Consider the following 23,284-nt stretch of genomic DNA (forward strand, 5'->3'; position numbering starts at 1 on the left):
GAGAGAGCACAAGTAGGCAGAGTGGCAGGCAGAGGGAGAGGGAGAAGCAGGCTCTCCGATGAGCAGGGAGCCTGTTGCGGGGTTTGATCCCAGGACCCTGGGATCATGACCTGAGCCGAAGGCAGCCACTTAACTGACTGAGCCACCCAGCACCCCAGAGATATATGTGGATTTTAATATTAAGACTATAAAATGGGCTCTCTTTGTCGCATCTACTACGAGAATAAAGACCATTCTCAGCAATTAGACTGTTGACATTCCAGAAAATGTTAACATCACTCTGAAGAGACACACTGTTTTCGTGAAGGGCCCTGGAGAACTCTGCAAAGGGACTCCAGTCACATCAATGTAGAACTCAGTCTCCTTGGAAAGATAAAGAAGAGGCTCCAAGTTGACAAACGGTGGGAAATAGAAAAGAACTGGCTACTGTTCGCACTGTCTGTAGTCATATACAGAACATGGTCAAGGGCGTTACACTGGGCTTCCGTTACAAGATGAGGTTTGTGTGTGCTCACTTCCCCATCAATGTTGTTACTCAGGAGAATGGTTCTCTTGTTGAAATCCAAAATTTCTTGGGTGAAAAATACATCCAACAGGGTTCGGATGAGGCCAGGTCTTGCTTGTTCAGTATCTCAAGCCCAGAAAGATGAGTTTAATGCTTGAAGGAAATGACATTGAACTTGTATCAAACTCAGCTGCTTTGATTCAGCAAGCCACAACAGTTAAAAACAAGGATATCAGAAAATTTGGGGATGGTGTCTTTGTTTCTGAAAAAGGAATAGGTCAGTAGGCTGAGGAGTAAGATCTAAGTTATCCATCTATGGAAACAGTAAGATGCCAGATGATTTTTCAGACTTATTTGTGATATTTTAAAGATGCAATAACAGCTGTATTGATTTGGGGCTTTTTCTTAAACCAATACTCTTTCCAACTATTTGGCAAGTAAACCATTCAGAAGTAAATTGTAGTGTGTCAAGAACAGTAACAGAAAGAAAAGAACAGGAGTTATTTTCTAGTAAAACTTCATGAGAGAAGTGGTTTGAATTTAGTTTTTTGAAGGAATTATTAAGGGTATTTCAGCAAGAGGAATATGGTACCAGTAACAGGCTACACCATGTGGCTGTTTACCATTGGATGAGGAACTTTTGGGGGTGGTCCTGAAGGTGTCTAACTTTGCAGAGTCATGGATTTGAATATTTGTGAGGTCAGTGTGTTTGAGCCACTTGTCTGGATACCAGTAGTTTTTGTGAAAAGGCAGCTAAGGAGTGGAACAAAGTGATAAGCCTTTTAGTAAGTTTAATTTGTGTTCAGGATCCTCTCAATCTTACTCTCTACCCCACCTCAGCCATTTATTCCCGTATGCTAGTCCTTGATATTTTTAGAAACTGATAACCTTTCCATAGTCTCCTAATTCCATGGGTGGTCACATTTTAAATATGTTAACATGCTAGAGTAACTTATCAGGGTTCCCCTCTCCTCACCCCCACTTCCTGCAGTTTTCCCCATCTCACTTGATAGAAACTCCAACCTTCCGATTTCTCAGGCAAAATACAACATTCAACCTTGATTTCTCTTACACACTACACATTCACTCCATCAAAAAAGTGCAGGCTCTGTATTCAAAGTAAACTATGTTTAAAGACTTAAAGAAATTAAGAAAAAGAGCAACCACATGGAATATATCGAAAGATCTTGTTTTAAAATGAGCCAATTGGATTTTTTATTTTAAGGAGTTAATCTTTGGCTTGATGATAATGGTTAAGTTTTTAAGAAATATGAGTGAAATGGTCAACTATAGTTTGCTTTGAAATATTGGAAGTGGAGTTGGGGAAGGCACTGGGTGAGGTTGTAAGTGAAACAGATTACCTATAAATTGGTATTTGTTGAAACTGGAAAAAATAAAGAATATAAAATGGATGGCAAGTTCAGGCACCTGATACTTCATTTCTTGTTCATTACTGTTCAAGCTATGATAGTATCATAATAGTGGAAGGCATAATACCCATTTAATATTTGGGAGAAACTGGAAAACCTAACAATCTCAGTGGATATTCAAAAACTATTTATAATCTAAGAGCCAGTTTAAGTATCTCAAACTCAGCACATTTTAAGCGTAGTAATTTGTAGAAACTCGATCTGACAGTTCCAGACTATTAAGTCTAGCAGATATATGGGTCACAGGTTTGGAATTCTTCCCTTCACGTTTCCTATGTTAATTTCAACATGTCCCTCTCATTCCCACAGCTGAGACCAGTATTAATTGTACTAAATAAATAGACTACCAATTACACATTCAGTAGATGCAATTTGTTCATGTACAATCTGCAACATAGATCTGCTTTTACCTTAGCCCATAATGAATCTATATATTGCCAAAGAATTCTCCAAGTGAATTTGAAAAATAAGTTCAGTGGACAAAGAACCGTAGGTGAATTCCTATCCATTTATAGAAACCCAGGGCTAAGACAAAGTTCTACCTTGAAGGACAATATGAAAGTCTGAATATGTAGTGCAAACAGCACAATTATTTTACAATGAAATTGGGTAGCCAAGTGCTGTCATATCATAGTTGTAGATCATTCCTCCAAAACAGGCTCAGGCACGTGTGATTTCATTTCATTTTATTTCATGAAAAAATTTTCAGTTGGGCAGAATAATGTCTTATAACTCTTCTGAGTTTATTTGGTTTTTCTGGAAAAGGGTATGATCTTTTATGGAACAGAGCATGAAGTATGAAGAGGGAAACATTTTTTTAAGAAAAAGTGATTTTTTTTTAAATGTATCTAATGAACTAAAAACTAAGGAAATATTTTATATTTTTCTCTGGTCATAGAAAGAAACTTTTTCCTTTCATTTCACTCAGTTGAAATAATACACTTGCCTCAAGTCATAAATTTCAAACATTTGAGATACAAGAGCTCCTAAAGGTCATTGTTGACATGGCTTGCCCAGGCTTTTGGCCCTGAATCCTTGGTTTCCTGATTCTTCAACCACTGAGCAGTAATATCATTCTCCTCACTTTGAGACTTTGCCATCATAAACATTTTCTAAAGGTTTAAAGAACTATAAAGTTGTTAGTTGGCAAATTTTTGGTCCTATTTATATAAAGAGTGGAGACACTCGTAGGATCCGCTGCCTACCAAACCTGAGGCTGTTCCCCCAACACCTCTAATGGATATTACTTAAATGGAGGACAGAAGTTGAAAAGTGACAACCATGTGAAGAACCACATAATCCTAAACTTCTTCCTTCCACATTTTTCTGGTTCTTCCTTTTAAGAATCCTCTAGACACTGTTCTTTGACTACCCCAGACATTAATTCCTTTTATAGGGAAGGAGAAAAATTGAATTAAATTTCTCAAATGCCTATTGTGCCAAACACATTAGTTATATCATTTAATCTAAGAGCCATAGCAATGTTACCGATGAAGAATGAGAGATGTAGAAGATAGATAAATTATCACCCATGGTCACACAGCCAAGGACATACATGTACTCTGTAATAAATCACTCTCTCATTCAAACTTTTGCCCACTTAACTCAGAAAAAATTGCCCTATACCTATCTCTTTCAGTCCTTTTGTTATTCAAGTCAAAACAAAAAAATCATAAAAGTAATTCTAGTGATACACTTGAAACCAGAAGAAAGCTTTACGTGATGAAGGAACACTATACCTAAGAACTTCCATAAACCTTTCTGACCTTGAAAGTAGGTTTAGAATCTTTCTGAAATAATCATTCTATCTCCTTTTCTTTCAAATAAATGTTTGTCCTCAGGCTCCAACGTTCAAGATAAATAAAACACTTTGTAATTTAATGCTACTTTGATTACTAGCATTGCAACAGTGTATTTCCAACATTTCGTTCTTCCTTCCCTAGAGTCTTAGATCTTTGTAGTGTAGACTACAACCCACAGTAGCATTTACAACTTTATTTCTATGGAGAGAGGCACTCTGAAGGTTCCAAAGAGCTAATGTACAAATACTTGGTGGAACACAATGTTTTCAAACTGGGGACTGCTAATACTTACAAAATGAGTGTTCAAAACAAAACAGATATTTCAACAGAAGCATGCAAGGACAGAGGGGTCTCATTGATTCAGCCTCTTACCGCCCCCTCCCACACATACACAAAGATGATTGGAGTCCTTATAAAGCTAATCTATTATACGGCCAGTTCCAAAGTAAATTGAGGAGTGAGAAAAAAAGAACCAGAGCTGTAACTATAGCTCCTCAAATGACCACAAATATTACTAACAGTTTATTTTGTAACTTTGGTTAATTCCTATCTTAATAAACTTGATGTAAAATTCAGAGTTGCCCAATGAGGTACTGAAAATTCAAGATTAATGTTCACAATGAACTATTTTTTTTACATATTACATTTTGTTTTTTTTTTAAATAAAGGTCAAAACCTATTCTGACCTGAAATTTGAAGACAAGTAGAAAATCAGCAACAGGAAAATTTTATCAGAAATCTAATAGTGTTGGACAATTTCAGTAGTTAACTGTTACACGTGTATGTTAAGTGTATTTCTTTTGTTATATTACTTTTTATTTTTATTTTTCTCAAAAGGATTCTTCCATAAATTTCTACCTAGTACCTTCTAGAAACTTCCTATTAAGAACTATTTTTGCACTTTAATTTTTTGGAACTTACAACTTTATAAAATATTCATTCACCATACTTTTTATAAAAACATTGCCACTCCCTCCAACCCTGTTTATAATTATTACTATATTTAATTTTTGGCATGTTAATATAAAAGATAAATGTACCGTTTGTTAAACATTTTAAAATCGCAGAAATCCAAGCAGTCAAATAACTTGAGGATTTCTTTGCACCTTGGGGGGGATATCTCTAACCAAAACCAACTTTAAAAAAATTACTTGATTCTTAAGATTTTATCTTGAAACACAAAAATTTACAAATTATGAAAAAAAGATACAGAGATATAAGCATTGGAAAAGGAAAAAGTAAGAATTAGGTTTGTAGGCAAACTTGTAAAAGGTACAAGAAAATCATACTTCAGGACTAGCTAGCCAAATCAGAACACACAGCAAGTATTTAAACAGAAAAAAACACACGGAATTACTAAGGTTGCTAAGTTTGCATTAGACTATTCATAATGAAAAAACAGCAACTTTGTCACAATCATTGTATTCACAGAGATCATAACATACCTTCAGGTAGATGTGGTAGGTGAGTATGGATTTATAGGACAGGGTCAAGGTTTTATTATTTGGGGACGAGAACCATCACCTGTATTTTTGCTTTATCTCAAGATATAAAACATTGTTTATGGTATTGAAATCAGGGCAAAGTGTCGGATTTTGCTTCAATAAAATACAATTTCTAATTTATTGCCCATCCAGTGTTCTTTTACCATGAATATACAGGACTTTGTGTGGTTATTTTAAAAGTTTTTACAGGGTTAATTTAGTTGATATGTTCCTTCCAATACCTTCTCTCTGATTTTTTTTTAATTTGCTATAGCCCAAATATGAGCACTCCCACATATTTCTCATCCTACCTAACACAGACTGGCCCCATCTAAAACATATCCTATAATCAACCACCCATGCTATTTTCTTGTTTAACAAATCATTAAAGCTAGGCTTCACTAATAATAAATCTCTGTTTTATAAGAAATACAGGATTAATAAAGTAATCTTAAAGTAACCTTCATAAAGGGGAACAGAAATAAACAGAGCCATCATTTTAAAAGCTGTAAACACAATACAGATATATCAAATTTAAAGTTTTTAGGAAAAAAAAATCATCTTTAAGACCATATGCTAAATTTTGAATATTTCCACTATAGGCGATGAGTTAAATGTACAAACTGGTTTGGTATCAAAATTAAAGAGCTCCAGAAGTAGAATTAGGTCTCCAACCCCCTTTTATCACCATTTTAACATACACTTAAAAGTAGTTTGTATTGCCTTTCTGGAATACTTAGTATACTATTTTTAAAGTTTCTAAATATTTTTGTGGCTATAAGAGATAATTCCATTCCTAAAACATAATAATTAAGATAATAAATCGTTAAAGGGATTAGCTTTTAGGGTATTAACCCTAATTATTACCTATCTATCCATGAGGTAACTGAATTTTAAAGCTGTTGAAAATAAGCAGTATTATTTCACACTGATTCAAACCTTTCAGCCTATCCACAACTTGCAAATGTAGTTTAAAATAAAAATTACTATTCTATCATTTAATTAAAAAAAATGTTGTTTTCTTTTTCAGTCCTTCTAAACTTTGTTACCCTGCTTGGAAATGCTGCACTCTTCTGGGCGTAGAATTTCATAGCAATTATGAGAATAACCAAGCCATAAGGTCAGTTTTATCAAACAACAATTTCCCATTAACAGAAACGTTGGAGGTATAACTCATGTTACACAAAACAAATATACAACAAATAATGATGGTTTAAATGAACAGTTAAAAGAAAACTGTAATAAGGATTTCTGATTTAATTTTGTGTTTTCTCATACAGTCTACATCTGAAACTACTGTAGGCATCTTGCTGTAAACTGCCAGCTCTTTGTTTTATAAATGGCAAGCCGGAACAGAGCGAAAATCACATTTCCAGAGAAGGGGGAGGCATAGGCTAAGGCTTCTACAAACTAGCTTTCAGAAATGAGAAGTCAGTAGTCAACTTTTTCCTCTCTGATAACCTTTTTTTTTTTTTTTTAGAGCAACAGGGAAATTGCAAACACATTTTGGACAATAATGCTGTCTTGAAAACAATCTCTATTGGACCAAGTCCTTACTTCCCTGGAAGTAATCACATCCAACACTTAATTTCAACACAGTGTTCAAATTTATTACTTGAAGCTATGGCATAAAACTGTCTTCTTTAAATGGAAAATTTGACCAACTTCTATGAGATAAATGAATTTTGAAAGTGGGAGTGGGTGGGGGAGGTATATAACTTTTTTTCTTCAAGTGGGTGGAGAAAGGATGCAGACGAAGAAGCATCCTAAGCAACCACAAAACGATGAGTATCTCAGGACGTAAAAGGATGTTAGACCAGAAAGCTCAAATGCTCTCCGATCACAGCTTCTCTACGGGGGACTTTTGGTTTGACTGCTACCAGGCACCGGGGGAATCCCCGTCTTGGGTAAAAAGAGGGAACTGGAGAAAAAAACACGTTCAGAACGACCCAGCGTCGGAGGATTCTCAGCGGGACCTGTCCTTCGGCGGACCCCTCGGACGGGGCCTCGCACGGCCTGGGGGGCGGGTCCGAAGGGGCGGCAGGGAGGTCTTGCGTCTGGGCACTTCCCCGGCCACTCAAGGCCAACGAGTCCCTGCGACCCGGGCCCGCGGACCACGCAGGATACACTCCTCGACCCAGAACCCAGCCCGCTTCCTCTAGCCCTGGGCCTCCCGCGCGGGTCTAGGCGGCCTCCCCGCCGCCGCTCCCGCCGGCCTCGCGCCTCCCAGACCAGCGACCTCCCCGCCCCCGGCCGGGCCCCCGCGAGGTTGCGCTTCCCGTAAACTCCCCGCCCCGCGCGGCCCCCCTCCCCGCCTCGGCCCCGCCCCCGCGGGTCCCTGAGCCGTGCGTGATTGGCCCGGCCGCGCCATCACTCTCCGGACGCGTCACCGCCCTCGTTTCCGAACACCCGGAGACCGGCAGTGGTATTAGTGCTCGCGGGGCCGTGGTGGAGGGCGGCGTGCAGCCGTACTCGCTCCTACTCGCCCGCGGGTCGGCGCGCTAGCCCAGACGAGCGGCGACCAGGGCTGCGGGGCGGCCGGTCTGCACGCTCAGCCGCCGCCTGGGAAGCCGTGGCAGCTAGTCCCAGCTCCGAGATGGGGAGCTGGCGAAGTTGACTAGCCCCCAGACCCGCGCTGCGTCCCTCCTGCCCCAGAGGTGTGTTGTCCTCTCCAGGAGGTGCCCGCACGCGGCCCTGCTCCAGGTGTGCGCAGGACACCCTGTCCCCCCGGGACCAGAAAACTTCACCCCAAGTCCAAAGAGTGAGCTCCGAGGGCGGTGCCCGGGGCCAGACTCCCGACTCCGCGCTGGGGGAGCTGTCCCGGCGGCTCGCACGGCCGTCGGAGGGCGGAGACCCTCTGGAAACTTTATCACCATCACCGTAATTACTACATTTTACTGTTTCTCTCCCCGCAGGGGCTGCGGCCAGCGGTCTGTCGCGCGTGCTTGTTTGCCAAAGGAGCTGCCCCTGGGAGAAGACCCACAGAAGAGTTGTCTCCCCAGGGCATACCTGCAGCCCAGCCCAGGGGCTCGGGCGGCCTGGATGCGCAGGACCCAGCCCCGCAGCCGCTGACGCCGGGCGGCGGCGAAGTTTGGCTGCTGAGCGGCGCGGCGCAGGGCCACTGGACAGCGGGCACCCCAGCGGCTGCGGCGGCTGGAGGGATGCCGGTGGGGGGCCTGTTGCCGCTCTTCAGCAGCCCGGCGGGCGGCGGCCTGGGCGGCGGCCTGGGCGGGGGGCTCGGCGGTGGCGGCAGCGGCGGCAGGAAGGGATCCGGCCCCGCCGCCTTCCGCCTGACAGAGAAGTTCGTGCTCCTGCTGGTGTTCAGCGCCTTCATCACGCTCTGCTTCGGGGCGATCTTCTTCCTGCCCGACTCCTCCAAGCTGCTCAGCGGGGTCCTGTTCCACTCCAGCCCCGCCCTGCAGTCGGCCGCCGACCATAAGCCCGGGCCCGGGGCGCGTGCCGAGGACGCGGCAGATGGGCGAGCCAGGCGAGGCGAGGAGGGCGCGCCCGGGGACCCGGCGGCCGCCCTGGAGGACAACTTGGCCAGGATCCGCGAAAACCACGAGCGGGCTCTCAGGGAAGCCAAGGAGACCCTGCAGAAGCTGCCCGAGGAGATCCAAAGAGACATCCTGCTGGAGAAGGAGAAGGTGGCCCAGGACCAGCTGCGTGACAAGGCTGTATTCAGGAGGCTGCCCCCGGTGGACTTCGTGCCCCCAGTCGGGGCGGTTGGCCGAGAGCCGGCCGACGCTGTCATCCGCGACAAGAGGGCAAAGATCAAAGAGGTGAGTGCACCGTACTGGAAACCCCTCCCGCCTGGCAGCGTTTTTTTGGGAGAAAAAGACAAACCTTTGAAACTCTAAAAACTGTAACATTACAGTGTAAGGGGACAGAGAGCTTTTCAGCTTCCACCAGGTGCAATGTCAAAGGCTCTTTCGTTTTCCTTTTTTTTTTTTACTATCACAGTAGATGTGGCCAATTAAGATCTGAGGTTGAATCCCGTTGCTTTTAATTTGCGTGCTCTGGTAAGCATAAACCACCTGAGGTAGGTATTAAATACATGGGCAGGTGAGGTGGTGTGCAAACCTCCTCTTTCACTGGCCTCCACACGGTTAATCGTCCCTGAGAACATTGACAGTGAAGGTCCCAAACAGCCCCCTATTGAGGCTTGGACGTGGCTTGAAATGAAGGTTGTATGTAAATGCAAAGCATTGATCACGCAGGATAAAAAGGTTCTAACAGCAAGCCAGCACTCCCTGGCCTTCAGTCATGTGTCCTTATGCGGCCAGGTGGCATCCTGTGTGTACTTACAGATTATAAAGGTGAAACTTGAGAACTTTCTATCATAGGGGGCACACTGTTGTTTATTTACATTTTAAAAAATGAAAAATTTAAAAAGCCAGCCAATTGTCTCTTGCATTTCTGGTGTAGTGAGAAAAAGAGTATTTTATGTGATGCAACAGGTTTGCCTCCACAGCAACACAAAAATGACAAACTTAATCCAAGACAAACATGGACTTCGATAAGTCTTTCATAATTTACTTCCTGTAATTTTCAGTTAGCACTTGTAGCATATGGCCACTTAACTGGCTTAAAGCTGAGGGGGACCTTTAAAGTAATTTAAGACTGTCAGTTTAAAGATGAAATTTGAGGAGCCCAGAGCCCTGGAGTTAGTTAGTGACCAAGTTAGGACTTGAAGCCAGGACTTCTCCTGGTCACCTGTCACCAGTCAGCAGGCTTTTTGTAAAGGACATGCCTCCTTCCACAGCTACTCTCCTGTGTGAAACTAAACCATCCTGAATTTTAACACAATCCAAGAGCTGTAGGAACCATATTAAAAGCATTTCATCCCAAATCTTGATTCAGATTTCTAAAATGTGTTATAAGTGGAAGTAATATTTTGGCATTAAAAAAATGTCAGGGTCTCTGTGAAAATAAATTTTATGTTTTGACATTGGGTAGGTAATAAGGAAAGGAAGTGGCCTCATTCTCCCATTTTCAGAGAGTAAACAGTTTTGAGTTGAAGAGGTATTTAGCTTGAGTACCTACAGAATGGAGGCAGCTTGATTGTTACAGGATTTGTGACTTTAATATAAGACCAGATGAATTCGGTTTAGCTGTAATTGAGCAAGTTAAAGTAGATTTGGGTGCCTTTCAGTTTACCCTAGGCACAAAGAGGGTGCCTTCATCCTTCTGTGCAGATAGCTTCCTTCAAGCCCATCAGCCTTTCTGCTTTGGGACCGTTCTTCAGGCATAGAACCTCCCAGACTTGGAGGAATGGATTTTATGCCCCCCGGACAACTTCTCCGTAGCAGATTGCCTTCTCCATGAAATCCTGTCAGGGATACCAAACCAGGAAAGCAGATAAAAAGCTCTATTTTTCACCAGTTTCCCTCATCTCTTCATCTCCCATCCTCCTTAAAAATATCCAAACAAAATCATAGGTAAACTAACCCTAAATCTATATGCTTATGTTTCCCTTAAGTTTAAAACAGTGTAATTCACACATTTCATGCCTCTAAATTCCTATGAGCTGCCAGTTAGTGTAGATCACAGTTGTCCAAGGAAATTATTTTAAATACTAAAGATGCATGGATGTTGAAAAGCTATCCGTACCAACCAATAGTGATTAGAAGTGCATTTAGAGCAGAAGCAGTGGGAATTGAGGACAGCATATTAACAGTATGCCTGTCTACCCCTACTGGATCCATGTTATCTGTCTCTCTAAATCAAAAGGTCTTAATTAGCCATGTAAAGAAAATTTACATAGCCTTGTATATCTGTGTGGTGCTAACATCTTAGCACTTAGATGTTTTGAAACTGCCCAGTCTTGCATAAAGCGGTGGAACTAAATGTGTTCCTTGAAATTCCGTGTTGCCGTGAGAACACAAAAAAGCTAGCATAATAATTAGCTTCAGTATTTAGTCAAAAGCTAATGGGAAGAAATGGATTATGGTTTTTCATCAGATTAGTTCAGACAGATGCATTCCTTTGTAAACCAAAAAAAAAAAAAATGCTATTCTAAAACTGTGCTGAAAATGTTCAGTTTTAGAAAGGAAAGAGTGGTTACCTATTGTAAATAGAGCACTGCACTTTAATTTCACACTTTTATATTCAGTTTCTGGCACCACCGTGGACTTTTGTCATGGACCAGTAGATCTTTCTCTTGGTTTTGATTTTTATTGTCCCTGTATTTTCTACTTCTCTTTATATATTTAGGCTCTCTCAGGTGTTAGTACACCTGAATGTATTAACAGTTTTATAGCTAAAATGTAGAAAGTATAGGCAAGTCTAATATGTTGAGAGCTTAGACTATAATTTCTGAGCCAAACATTTAATTTGTAAATTTAATTTAAAGACAGCTAATACTATTTTAATAATGCCAACACAATTGTGTTACTGGTACTTTGGTAAATTTTTAACAAATTTGTGTGTAAAAGAGACAGTCATAATTTCAAATAGGATATTGCCTAGCTCCCTTCACAAAAAGCCATTATATGCTTTCCAGTACTAATTCAATGGATGGTAAAACTTTGATGTAATACTTAAAATTGAAATCAAGATGCTCCCCCCGCCCCATGAAAACTTTGTAAAAAATCAACTCTGGAATTTCCCTGAATTTTATGATACATAGAATATATTTTCATGAGTTTGATCTTTTAAAAATTATACTCAAGTTATCCTTAGTTTTAAAAAGCAGTGTTAAAATAATGAAGGACCGAAGTTAAATAACACCATGGAATTTTTAAACGAATAGTCTAGATCCTCTTCTACCTTAATCCTTTTTTTAAAATCAGGAAGCTTTTTTTCTTTCTTTCTTTTCTTTTTTTGTTTTGTTTTGAGCCTATACAAAGAACTTGTACTGTCTTTTAGGATTAGAGCCATAATCCTAATTTAGAGGATGAATAATTTTGGTTTTCATCTCCTGGAATTAGGGGGAGTCCTTGAGTAATAGGGGCTGAAGACATCTTGTCAGAGGGAATTCCTCCCTTCTCATACTGGAGTCTCCACCAACCTAAATGGGGCAGGAGTGAAGGGGCTGAGGTGAGGGACTCAGCTTGGGGTCTCTCAGGTAAGGCTTTAGGATTGGTCAGCCATGGCAGTCCCAGTTGTCTTTAGGTTTCTCAAAGCATTCTTTAGTTTTTTATTCCAGACCTACTTATATGATCATAAGTTTAAAGAAAATGTTCATATTGGTGGCTAATGGTTAAAATGTATTTTTATGCCTTACACAGTAGCCTTATGTTGTTCTTGAGTCTATCATTTATGTTAACTTTTGATGATTAACCCTTTTATTAAAGATCAGATGTAGGAATAATCTACCCAGACAAATACTTTTATTTTGAAGACTTAACTTTCCAATTTATCTGTATGGGTAGTTCTGGTGTGGAAAATAATATTTGCAAAATAATAAAAGCCAGAATTTGAAGACCTGATTCCAGAGGAACTTCAATACCCTTGAGTTACCCTGCCTGTTCTGCTCACCCTACTCTGAAACATACCTGACATTGACCAGAGGCAAAGGCAAGATTCCCCCCACCCTTAGGTTTTTCCCCAGAGCAGGTAGGTCATAGAGTATTTGTAAAATTTTTTTCTCTTTAATAAGTAAATGAATAAATTAAGATTTCAGCAGTGTTAAGTGGTAGAGTAGATCCTGACTGTTGAACTTTAATACATGAAAGCAAGAAAAGATTGTTAATGGTTGATCAATTATGTTCAGTTTAATTTTCTGTAAGCTATTGATAATTTGAGAGGAATATTCTGTCTTCCTCTTACCAGGTAACTTAAAATTCATAGGCCTTACAACCTAGCTAAGGTGTGAAAAGTGGTTTAAAAAAATGCTTTTTTGAGTCAATGATTCTGTATTTTTTAGGTGAGCTGATCAAATAAACCATCCTGAGAAATTTATCTTAGTATTTCACATGTATAGTAAGTGCCTTTGTATGAAATCTGAGTTTGTTGGAATTCAGTGGGAAACTTATATATTTTATTGAATTATTCCATAAGCCGTGGTAGTACAAATTCTTCAGTAAAGAGAGTTTCAAGCATGTGTCTCAAGGTCAGACTCAAGGTCAGAGGGGAGGAATACCTCCAGATCAGTGTGAGTGATGAGAGATAAACATACATGGGTAGATCAGAATTGCACTGGACCCTGCATATAGCCCATAGCCCAATAGAGAACCTGTGACCTTTTAAGTTCTTTATAACCTACAAAACCATAAAAATGTGTGTGTTTGTCAAAGATGAGTATCGATTGATCAAAATAGGAACATCCACCCCATGGATTCCAGAGATACTATGAAATGCCTCTCCCCTAAGCAGACAAAAGAGTAATGTAGAACTACCAATATTTAGTAGTTTAAGGAAGAGAATTATTTCTTTGGGAAAATTAAGTCATGACTTTTCCCTTCAGTTCTTAGCCTCGTGTCTTGTTTAGTGTTAAATAATTGAACTACCGCTAACCAGCCCCACCTTAACCCTCACTCCCAAATCTGCTTTTAAAGATCCTTTATACAAACTATGCAGGTTTTTTCTTTTACCAACAATATGCCATAAAGATTTTAACTCTCTGATTTTTAAAAGTAAACATATGCTCTAAGTCATATTGTTCTGTATAAGTCCTTAGAGATAGCTCAGCTTGTTCATTTTACAGTAGATGCAACTGAGACAGAGATTATTCCAGAAATCAGATTAGAGTTGAGTTGAGGAGGAAGCCGGATCCTTGGTGAGTGTTGCTCACTGTCTTAACATGGCTTGCCTCCTAAATAAAATGCCACAGAAGTATATAAATGGACTGGCCATATTCATCATTTGCAGACTCTAATGTAGAATGAGTACAAAACACAATTCTGCAGTATTATAAATTTGACCTTATATTAGTTAAGTTACATTAACTAGAGTCATTTTTTAAATCTTATTAGTGGCATGATTTAGAAGACCTCTTCTTTTTAAAGCCACCCAGGAAAAGTTTGATATGACATTTTTTTCTGTTGATAAAGATCTCGGCAGGAAGCAGAGGCATTTGTAATCATTCAGTTGTACATTCTTTACAAAGAGAGGTGGGGAAGCAAAAAGGAGACGAGAAGAGGGATGCCTGCTTAGAGGAGTGTAACAGCATGGGGGAGCTACTTCAAACTATACATGTGCACACTCTTTTGACATTGCCTGATGTGTAACAGAAGAATTGACAGCTAGCCTGAAGGACTGTGTTTTTTAAAAAGTAAACATACATTTAAAAAATTACAACAGTCTATGGGCTCTTTATCGTAGGAGCACAGTTCTCTTCGCCCAAGTAGGTCCTAGAGAGTCTCTGGATAACCTTGCCTGTTCTCCATCCACTCGCAGCACTATGGTGGGGATGAGAAGGGCTGGTCCGGAGGCAGATGGCCAGGACCTGAATCCCTTCCATTGAGTGACGTTAAGTAAGTTGCGATTGAATCTTTCAGAGCTTCGGTTTTCTCATTTGTAAAATGAAGACAACAATGGGTACCCATTTCATTGGATCAGAAGGTTTAAATGTGATCATCCACACAGCAAGCACTTAGAATGATATCAGGCATGTTGCAAATGTATGATAAATGCTACTTGCTATTATTACTGTTACTAGTCGCTCCATCTAAGATTACTTTGTTTCATAATGTTTGGTAAATCAGGAAGTGGAAAACGAAGTTTCAAAAGGTTACCAAAAACAGTTCAAATCAAATTCGGTGCTTAAAAGGATACATTTCCAGTTCATCAAGATGATCTTTTCAGACAGCTGTGATTTTATTATGTTACTGTCAACTCTGATTTTCTCAGATTCCTTCCAAATTCCAAAAAAACTCTAGGTATCTTTAAAACGATATACTTCTTCAGCTTCTGTACTTCAAGTATTTGAGAAAGAATTCGTCTCTTTCTCACAGTCAGATGCGCCCATTCCTGAAGTGGCTCCTTCTCAGAGTAATCACAGCGCTTGAGTTACCTCCTTAGGCATTGAAACTGTTCCCCAGAATAGAAAGAGAAATTGGGGAAAGTGCATTTGAGCTCGTTTTATCTTCAGAGGAATGTTTTTAAGAAGTAAGAAGAAAATTACTTCAGACTTGACAGAAATTTACTTAATTATGATCAGTGCTATAGTCAGAGCTCAGTCCATCATCTAATAATCAAAATTCAGATAAATCAGTTGTACTTTGTAACTCAAAGAGTTTGCCCTTCCCTGAGAGCCACAAATTGAGATTTGATAGGGTTTCGGGCCCAGAAAGACCTCTGAGATCCTGAAGCCCAGTCCTAATTTTCCAGGTAAGAGCCAGGGCCGGGGAGCCTTGACTTCCTGAGATTGCCCCAAGGCACTAACGTCAGAGCTGGGAGCTGCCTCTTAGCCTGAAGGCCGCACTCCGCCTGTGATTTCTTGACTCTAATGAGAACCTACGTTTTGGTGGCTGGCTGGCCTGCCCCGCGCCCCCCCGCCCCCCCTGCAGCCCTGAATGGCAGGCCAGCAGTGAGAAGCCCCAATGAGACCATCCTAGAGAGAGGAGCATCTTTGCTTGAGAAAGCAATGCTGGTTAATTCCTTGGCTCTGGAGAAGGGGCAGCACTGCCCTACCCGCCCTGGGTCCTGATAAAGGCTTCTGTGATCATTAGATGCTTGAAAGAAAACCAAATGAGATCAAGGCTTAAGAGCATTTAAAAGGCGCAGCCCTCCTTTCTGTCTTGAATACTCTGGCAGTTGCTTTAGGTACATTAGAGCCCAGCAGTCCTGCAGATAATCCAGAACAGAGATAATAAAATTAAAAAGCCCACCATGCTTTGTATTCACTTGTCTTTTGTAACTAGAATGCCTCCTTCACTTCCTTTTTTCCGTCAGGCCTTTGTCTCCCTGGTTATTAAGCTTATCAAAGGCCCAGTCCCCGAACTGTCCCACTGCGTTCTCATCACTCTGGCTCTATATCCTTTCCGTTCGTGACACGCAGGCCTTCTTATAGTAACTTCCATTTGCACGTCTTCATACTTTTGTACGTGGGTCTCCCACTGGGCTGTCCTGTCCCCAGGCCTTCCCATGAGGGTGCTCGGTGGAGGAGGAAGCATGGAAGAGAAGGGTGAGAGCCTGAGGAAGGACGCCAGCGTCCGCTGCTGATTACAGCACACCACGCCACGAAGGGCATCTTTGCGCTGCGCCGGTGGGGATGCCTGTTTGCTGAGGCTAGGGGTTATGAGGACGGTGTGGCCGTGGGGCACGGACACGGACCTGTGAATGACTGGGGGAGAGTGAGTTCAGTCCCGGCAAAGACCGTGAGCTACTGCTGGAAACTATCTACCCAGTCCTTTCTCACTGAATGATCTTTTCAAAGTCCTCAGAGGAGCACTTGATCCTTCTGAGGGACCAGAGGGCCCATGGATAGGAGGTAAGGGCTTGCTTATGATCCATGCTGGGGGTGGCCAAGTCCAGCTTCAGTCCAGCTTCCCTGAACTGATGTTTGGGCATGATTGCCTAACCCTAGTTCCCCTTTCACAAGAATCTGTGCTGGAGCTGCTACAAGGGTGTGTTTCCCCGCTGGATCTCTGTCAGGGCATAAGGCAAGAGGACAGCCCTGTAGAATGATTAAGGAAGCACAGGGGTGTGTTCCTAGTCGCAAAATCTCATTCCCAGCTGCCTGAAATTTCACCATCTGTGCCTCCCTTTTGTTGATGTATTGCTTTTTTTTTAATTTTATTATGTTATGTTAATCACCATACATTACATCATTAGTTTTTGATGTAGTGTTCCATGATTCATTGTTTGCGCATAACACCCAGTGCTCCCTGCAGAACGTGCCCTCTTTAATACCCATCACCAGGCTAACCCATCCCCCCACCCCCCTCCCCTCTAGAACCCTCGGTTTGTTTCTCAGAGTCCATTGTCTCTCATGGTTCATCTCCCCCTCTGATTTCCCCCCCCTTCATTTTTCCCTTCCTACTTTCTTTTTTTTTCCGACATATAATGTATTATTTGTTTCAGAGGTGATGTATTGCTTCTTAAAGGCTGCTGTTAAAAGTATTTCACTCAAGTTGCCCAGCAGAAATTATCATCCTTTGAGATTTGTCTTAGCAAGGTGAGACTAGCTTTGTAGAAGAAGGAAGTGTCTTTCATTGTCTTATTTCATTGCAAACCAATGCTGGCTTAGGAAAAACCATTTTGAAAGTACACAGGAATAGAAAAAAGAAAAATGTATCCTTCACATTCCTATCACTTAGTCACAGGTAATACCAACACTAATCCGCCCCAGCAAATAGGGGTTCCCCCCCCCCACGTTATAACCACACTATATAAACGTGTTTTTCCATTTTCTTTTGAAGTGTCATTTTATGATAGCATAATATATGAGATAGAAGCATCATAGTTTATTTAACCATTCCCTTGGGTCTGCACATTTAGGTTATTTCCAGTTTTTTGTTTTCATAAAAATATGCTGAGATAAACACCTTTTCCCTCTTATTTTTCATTGCCCTGACCCCCATAAGTAGGATTTCCCCTTAAATTCCTGAAAGAGGAAATGAATGGGTCAAAGGATCATAGTACATTTTGAGGGATTACTTTCCAGAAACAATTTATACTTTCACTTGTAATACAGTGAATGTAGTTTGTTAAAACTTTGTAAATTTCATAGGTGATGAAACAGCATCTTGTATATTTAATTTGCTTTTCTTTGAGCAACATTTTCATCTGTGTTGGTTGACTCGTTGCATTTCCTCATTGTGAGTTGGATAGAACAAGGAAGTTATTAAAGGGGCAGGATTTGGGGAAAAGGCAAAGCGTGGAAGCCTAAGGAGTAGGGTGTCCATTGGAGAAGGTGGATCTAACAAGCTGGCTGGTGGGACACAGGCTCCCAAAAGAGGCAAGGGCCAGGAAGGTGATAGACAGCATTTTATTTAAAAAAACAAAAACAAAAAAACATACAACAAAATTTGCTTCTTCCCTGGGTTGGTCACTTAGGATAAAAAGTACTCTTTATTGATAGGAGTACTTACCAAGCACCTTGGAACAGTCCACTTTGCCTCAGCTAAGACCCAGACAGCTCCCCTCAGCTCGTATTCATTATTAGATTATAGTTGGGCTTTGGCATCAGATATTTGAGGAAAGTATTGGCCTCTCTGAAGATCTGTGGAAGGTGGGAGGGATCCTTCTTTTTTTTTTTTTAGAATTCATCAGGATGGTTTCCTAATATTTTAAGTTTATAGTTGAAGATCAAAAATAGTCCAAATAGAATTTCAGAAGTGATTTTAGTGATGCCAGAAAATGGCAAGTCTTACAAAGTTGAATTCTTACAGAAGGAAGATTACATTATATGTCATATGTTAGAGGCCTTTAGTGTTTTAAATATAAATATGCATTGTGTTCAAGGAATCTTGAGAATAAAAGAAAAGCATGATTTGTTTATGAGTTTGAGCTTTTTTTTTTTGCTACTCCTTCAAATAATGTGTTTTTAGTCATGCATTTGTAAGATAGTGAGGAGTTGCACATTTCAAAATGTATTTTTATTCTGACCTTGGTAATTCATAAAAGTCTGCCAAACGCCAGAACTGTTTAAATTTGGCTTTGAGACTGCGTTAACACGGTGAATAATGATTGACATAAATGTACTATATTATTTTTATAAATTGTGGCTTGAGATGATAGTAATTTTAGAATATTTAGGATGCTGTTCTCTGAGACATGTTATTTTTGTAGTCAACTAGCAGTGTCAAATGTTATAATGTATCTAGTCAACTACAGGTTTTCATCTCATAATTAGAAATGCTTCAACAGTCCATACTGTGTTTTCAGGAGTTATTTGCCCAAGTCAGCAATTTTATAAGGCATTCTTATTAAGTGTAAAAAGGAACTTTATGTAGTAATTGGTGTGTATTTAATACCTTGTGTACATTTACTCATATTAAGCATTTTGGTTAGTCTTCATTATTTATGCCTCCTAGGGGTTACTTAGCTTAGAATGTGTGATGAAGAACTCAGTAGCTTAAACACAACACCACCAACAACAAAAAACAGCCGGATGGGTGGGCAATTTGAGGAGCATAAAAATGAAGATGATTTATTAACTACCGCATTAAGCTGCTTTAGCAGTTAGGGTGAATAAAAATTACGATCTATTAAGTGTTCTATCAGTAATAAGATAAAGCCATAGCACAAGTTAGAAGTACTTGTTTTCTCTCCCTCCAAGAGCACAGAATCTCAGTGACGTTGGCTCTTTGTAGTCCTGAATCTCTTCCAGGACTACCATCTTGAGAACGAGATAAAGAGCTTCCCCCTAATGCATGCAATGGGTCAGCTAACCCTGGGCCTTGCCCATAATAGGACTCAGTAAATATTTGTTGAATAAATGTGCTTATTTAAGCAAACATACCAAGAAGAGTTATTCAGGTTAAGTGTGATACCTTATACATCTATCCCCACTTTATATAATCACAGAATCCAAAAATGTTGTCCACCCATCTTTGGAGCCCATTCTATGTATCCTCATAGGCTACAGGCCATTGCCTTTTGAGGGAAATGTTGATATTTTATAACAGTCAAAAGGCATTCAGAACCAGATCTAGTGAATAAAGATCAATCAACGTAGGAAACACCTCTTCCCGTTTTAAAGTTGTTTTCACAATGATTTATAAAATGAAAACCTGTATTCACTTTCTTGTATGATCATAAACTGGCTGTGCAGGTTGTTCATAAAAAATTTTTTGAGAAGATGTAACATTGCTGAAATAAATTGAGATACTTGTGATATTCCTTTGAAAGTCAGCACTTAATTGGATATAAAAGTTTGTTTTGTTTAAAAGTTAGCCTGCTTTATATTTACACTTGGTATTTTGTTTTTCAGGTATGTGATTTTGAAATTAGGTAGAGTCCTCATTCATTTCTGTTCATTATTATCTAGAGTTGTGGACTACATTTAATAAGAGTTGTCATTTTTCTTAGATTTCAATTTTATAAATGAGACACCTAATTAACATTGGTTTGGGTCTCCCCCTGCCCCCCACCCGGGAAATATTTTTGAGACAATGATGTTTTTATAAGTAATATTTACGGTACCACACAGAAATGAAAAGTAATAGGTTAGGGGTTATTTTCCACTAGAGAAATTAGAATTTAATAAAAAATTTTCTCTGTAAGAAGGTGTGATATTTTGGGAAAGAACCTTGGTCTTCTGTTTCCCAATTAAGTACTTTGTAGCTCCTGAAAAGGGCTTTCTCATATAAATAATTGCATGGTAGAAGCTCTGTGAATTTTATGAATTTGTAAATGGTCCCTTTTCCAACTCATTCTGTAGATCACTATTGGATTAGTTTTCCTAAAATATCACTTCTCTCAAGTCACCTATCTGTCAAGTACACTTATGGAGTAGGGATTCAAACTTCAGCCAGCTTCAGAATCCCTTGGAGGGCAAGTTAACGCACCCAGATTGCTGGGCACTGCCCCCAGAGTTTCTGACTCAGGATATCTGAGTGGGCCCCATTAACATGTTCCCGGGTGACTGATAAGTCTGGTCCAGTAACTAGAGTGTGAAAAACATTGCTCTAGAATGAAGTGTCCATTCCTTAGGCTGACACTCATGGTCTTCTCTAAATCCGCCTCAGTTTGCTTCTTGAGTCATAGCTCTTAAATAAGGAGGCACGTTAGCTTTAGTTAAACTAAACTGCTTGAACTAAACTTGCATAGTTACCATCTCCAAAACACAACTAATTAAGGGCTTTGCCTTGTTTAGTTTATTCCTCTCAGTCAGAAGTCCTCTTACTTGCTCAGCATCCATGTCCTCCATGAAGCCCTTTCTCACATTCCCAACATTTACTGATCTCTCTCCAGTTTCCAAATTTCCATGGCATTTGTTATTTCTGGCTTTGCCCTGTGGGTTGCTAATTTCATGGGCATATATGCTATCTTCCAACTAGATGTTAGACCCCTTAAGTGTGGAGACACCTTTATCTGTACCATAGGTTCACAGCCCAGAATATAACAATGGAAGGCAATTTGTCTTAAATGTAACCAAATTGAGAAACGATTTAAGTATATCACCAAAATTCTAGTCTAACTGTGAGGCACTGTGACAGAGTACAAACCATCTGAACGTCCCTTTCCATACCTGTGAAATGGAGCTAATGTTTCTCTTTGTGCAGAGTCATTGTGAGAATTGAAGTAGGAAATGTATGTGAATCTCTCAGCATAATGCCTGGAACATAGCATTCATTATTCAATAAATAGTATTTATTTATCAGTAACTAGGGATTGTTTAGAGTAATAAGCTCCGCCTTTTGTTGAGAAAGGGGTTGTCAGTAAGTAACTGGATTTGAGAAGTCATTTCCAGGAAAGAAAAGGAAGCCTTGGCTGCAATATTGTTGCATTAACCAATACTAGCTTGTGTTTTCTGCTGTTACCTCCCTACTCACTTGTTGTTGCCAAAATTCCTGCTTCCTGTGGCAGGAAAGTAAGCATTCTTTTGCCTTGTTTCAATTGTTATCTCATAGAAGTGATGTTCATCCTTGAGAAGACCATAGAGAGTGTGACCATTCATCAGTGTCCAGTTCCCTCTGGCTTCCTGGCCGAGTGTGTCACCCAGCGCTCAGAATGGGGGAGAGGGAAAAAAGGAGAAGAATGAAATCTGGAGAAATACCTTAAGGGCATGGAAAGAAATATTCTGTGAACCCAAAGGCTGAAAATGTTTCATTCAGAGATAGCTACATGTATAAATTTAGCTCAATAATTAGGCATATGGTGCTTTCATTTAGAAAGTATCGACACCCTTTGTGATAAGATCCGTTGATTATTAGAGCTGCTGCAGCTTTAACTATGTCTGCAGCAGAGACTCCTAGTGCATTTAAAACAAGAATTGAAGAGTGAAATGGAAAAACGGAATTAATAATTTGTTCTTGGTTGGTTTTAATCTGCTCTTTATTAACTTTGTAGTTTATGCCTGGAGGATTAGATTTGGAAACAGAACATCAACTAATGTTCTAAAAGTTTACTTCCTTTAATTGGAACATTATATTCTTAAAGACTTTCTGAAGAACATTTTGGCTGAATTTAGTTTTAAGTTCTTATGATTCAACCTAAAATAATAGAAAGCTTTTGACCTATGATATTTTTAAGTTATTTCATGTTAGATTTCAGAGTAGGATTTATTTAATAAATACTGATTAATGTAGAGAGGTAAAGGTATCCTTTGCTGACCGCGGGTATGTTTTAGTCTCCTTTTTCTCTAGCTTTTTTTTTTTTTTTTATGCCCCTCCAATCTGGTTTCCTTTTGTTTTTTTTCCAGCCTTAGAATTTTAAATCTGCTTGCCGTTCGTGGTGAGGAAAATAGGAAAAGTTAAAATGAAAAGATACCTGCATTTCCCAAGCCTTGTCAATGTTTCTAAAATCGATTGAAATCAAATAAACAGTAATTTTATAAATAGGAAAGAGTCCTCTTCCTCCTCTATCTCCAAGATAGAGCATAGTGTGATGAACCAAAATACAGAGTTTTAAAAACAGTTGACCTTGGGGGAAATGCTGTTCATCTATTTCTTTCTTAATGCTTCTTTAGTGTAGTTGCGTTAGAATCCGCCTGTAAATCTGGGATTCAGTGTAGTTGCTTCTGTGGTTGTAGTTCTCCACCCACCTGTGATCTGGAGAATTACACCCCGGCTTTTCATAAGGTAAAGGCATTAGAATGTAGGCATTTAGAAGGGACTTCTTTGGGGACTAGAAGTTTAACAAGCTGTAATACCTGGTTTGAGTTAACTGACTGTAGATTTCTCATCAGTAAAACGAATCTGGATGTACGTGTTCTTGATAAGTAAAAGCTTTGACCTAAATCACCTACTTTGGCTTTAATGTGCTAATAGAGGTTTAGGATTTTACAAATATGCCACAGGTAATCAAGTATTAGTTTTAGCTGTCTTTATGTAGCTGTCTTTTTCTTTCATATTTTTTACCCATGCTATTAATCATCTTCCGTCCTTTTGTGTCTTCTCTCACAGAGAAGTGGAGCAAATGACACAAAGGTGGAGAGCAGCAGTAGGACTGTATGTGGGACTAGTCACCTTAATCATCACAAAGTGACTGTGCTTATCAGCAGGGACT

The 23,284-nt window shown here is 40.0% G+C and overlaps 1 protein-coding gene across 3 annotated transcripts in view; it reads left to right on the top strand.

The window, feature by feature from the left end:
• The first annotated feature begins 7,590 nt into the window (after positions 1–7,590).
• Positions 7,591–23,284, top strand: part of MAN1A1 (mannosidase alpha class 1A member 1) — a 164,229-nt gene continuing 148,535 nt past the window's right edge. The window contains exons 1-2 of one of the 3 annotated variants that reach the window (XM_027601261.1): positions 7,591–7,924; positions 8,137–9,003. In XM_027601261.1, the coding sequence (XP_027457062.1) occupies positions 8,383–9,003 (621 nt within the window). In that variant the 5' untranslated portion in view covers positions 7,591–7,924; positions 8,137–8,382. The remainder of the gene's footprint in view (positions 7,925–8,136; positions 9,004–23,284) is intronic. The other 2 variants (XM_027601262.2, XM_027601260.2) reach the window with 2 other exon arrangements.

Source organism: Zalophus californianus, chromosome 7 (assembly GCF_009762305.2).
Source record: "Zalophus californianus isolate mZalCal1 chromosome 7, mZalCal1.pri.v2, whole genome shotgun sequence".
NCBI classification, from domain to species: domain Eukaryota; kingdom Metazoa; phylum Chordata; class Mammalia; order Carnivora; family Otariidae; genus Zalophus; species Zalophus californianus.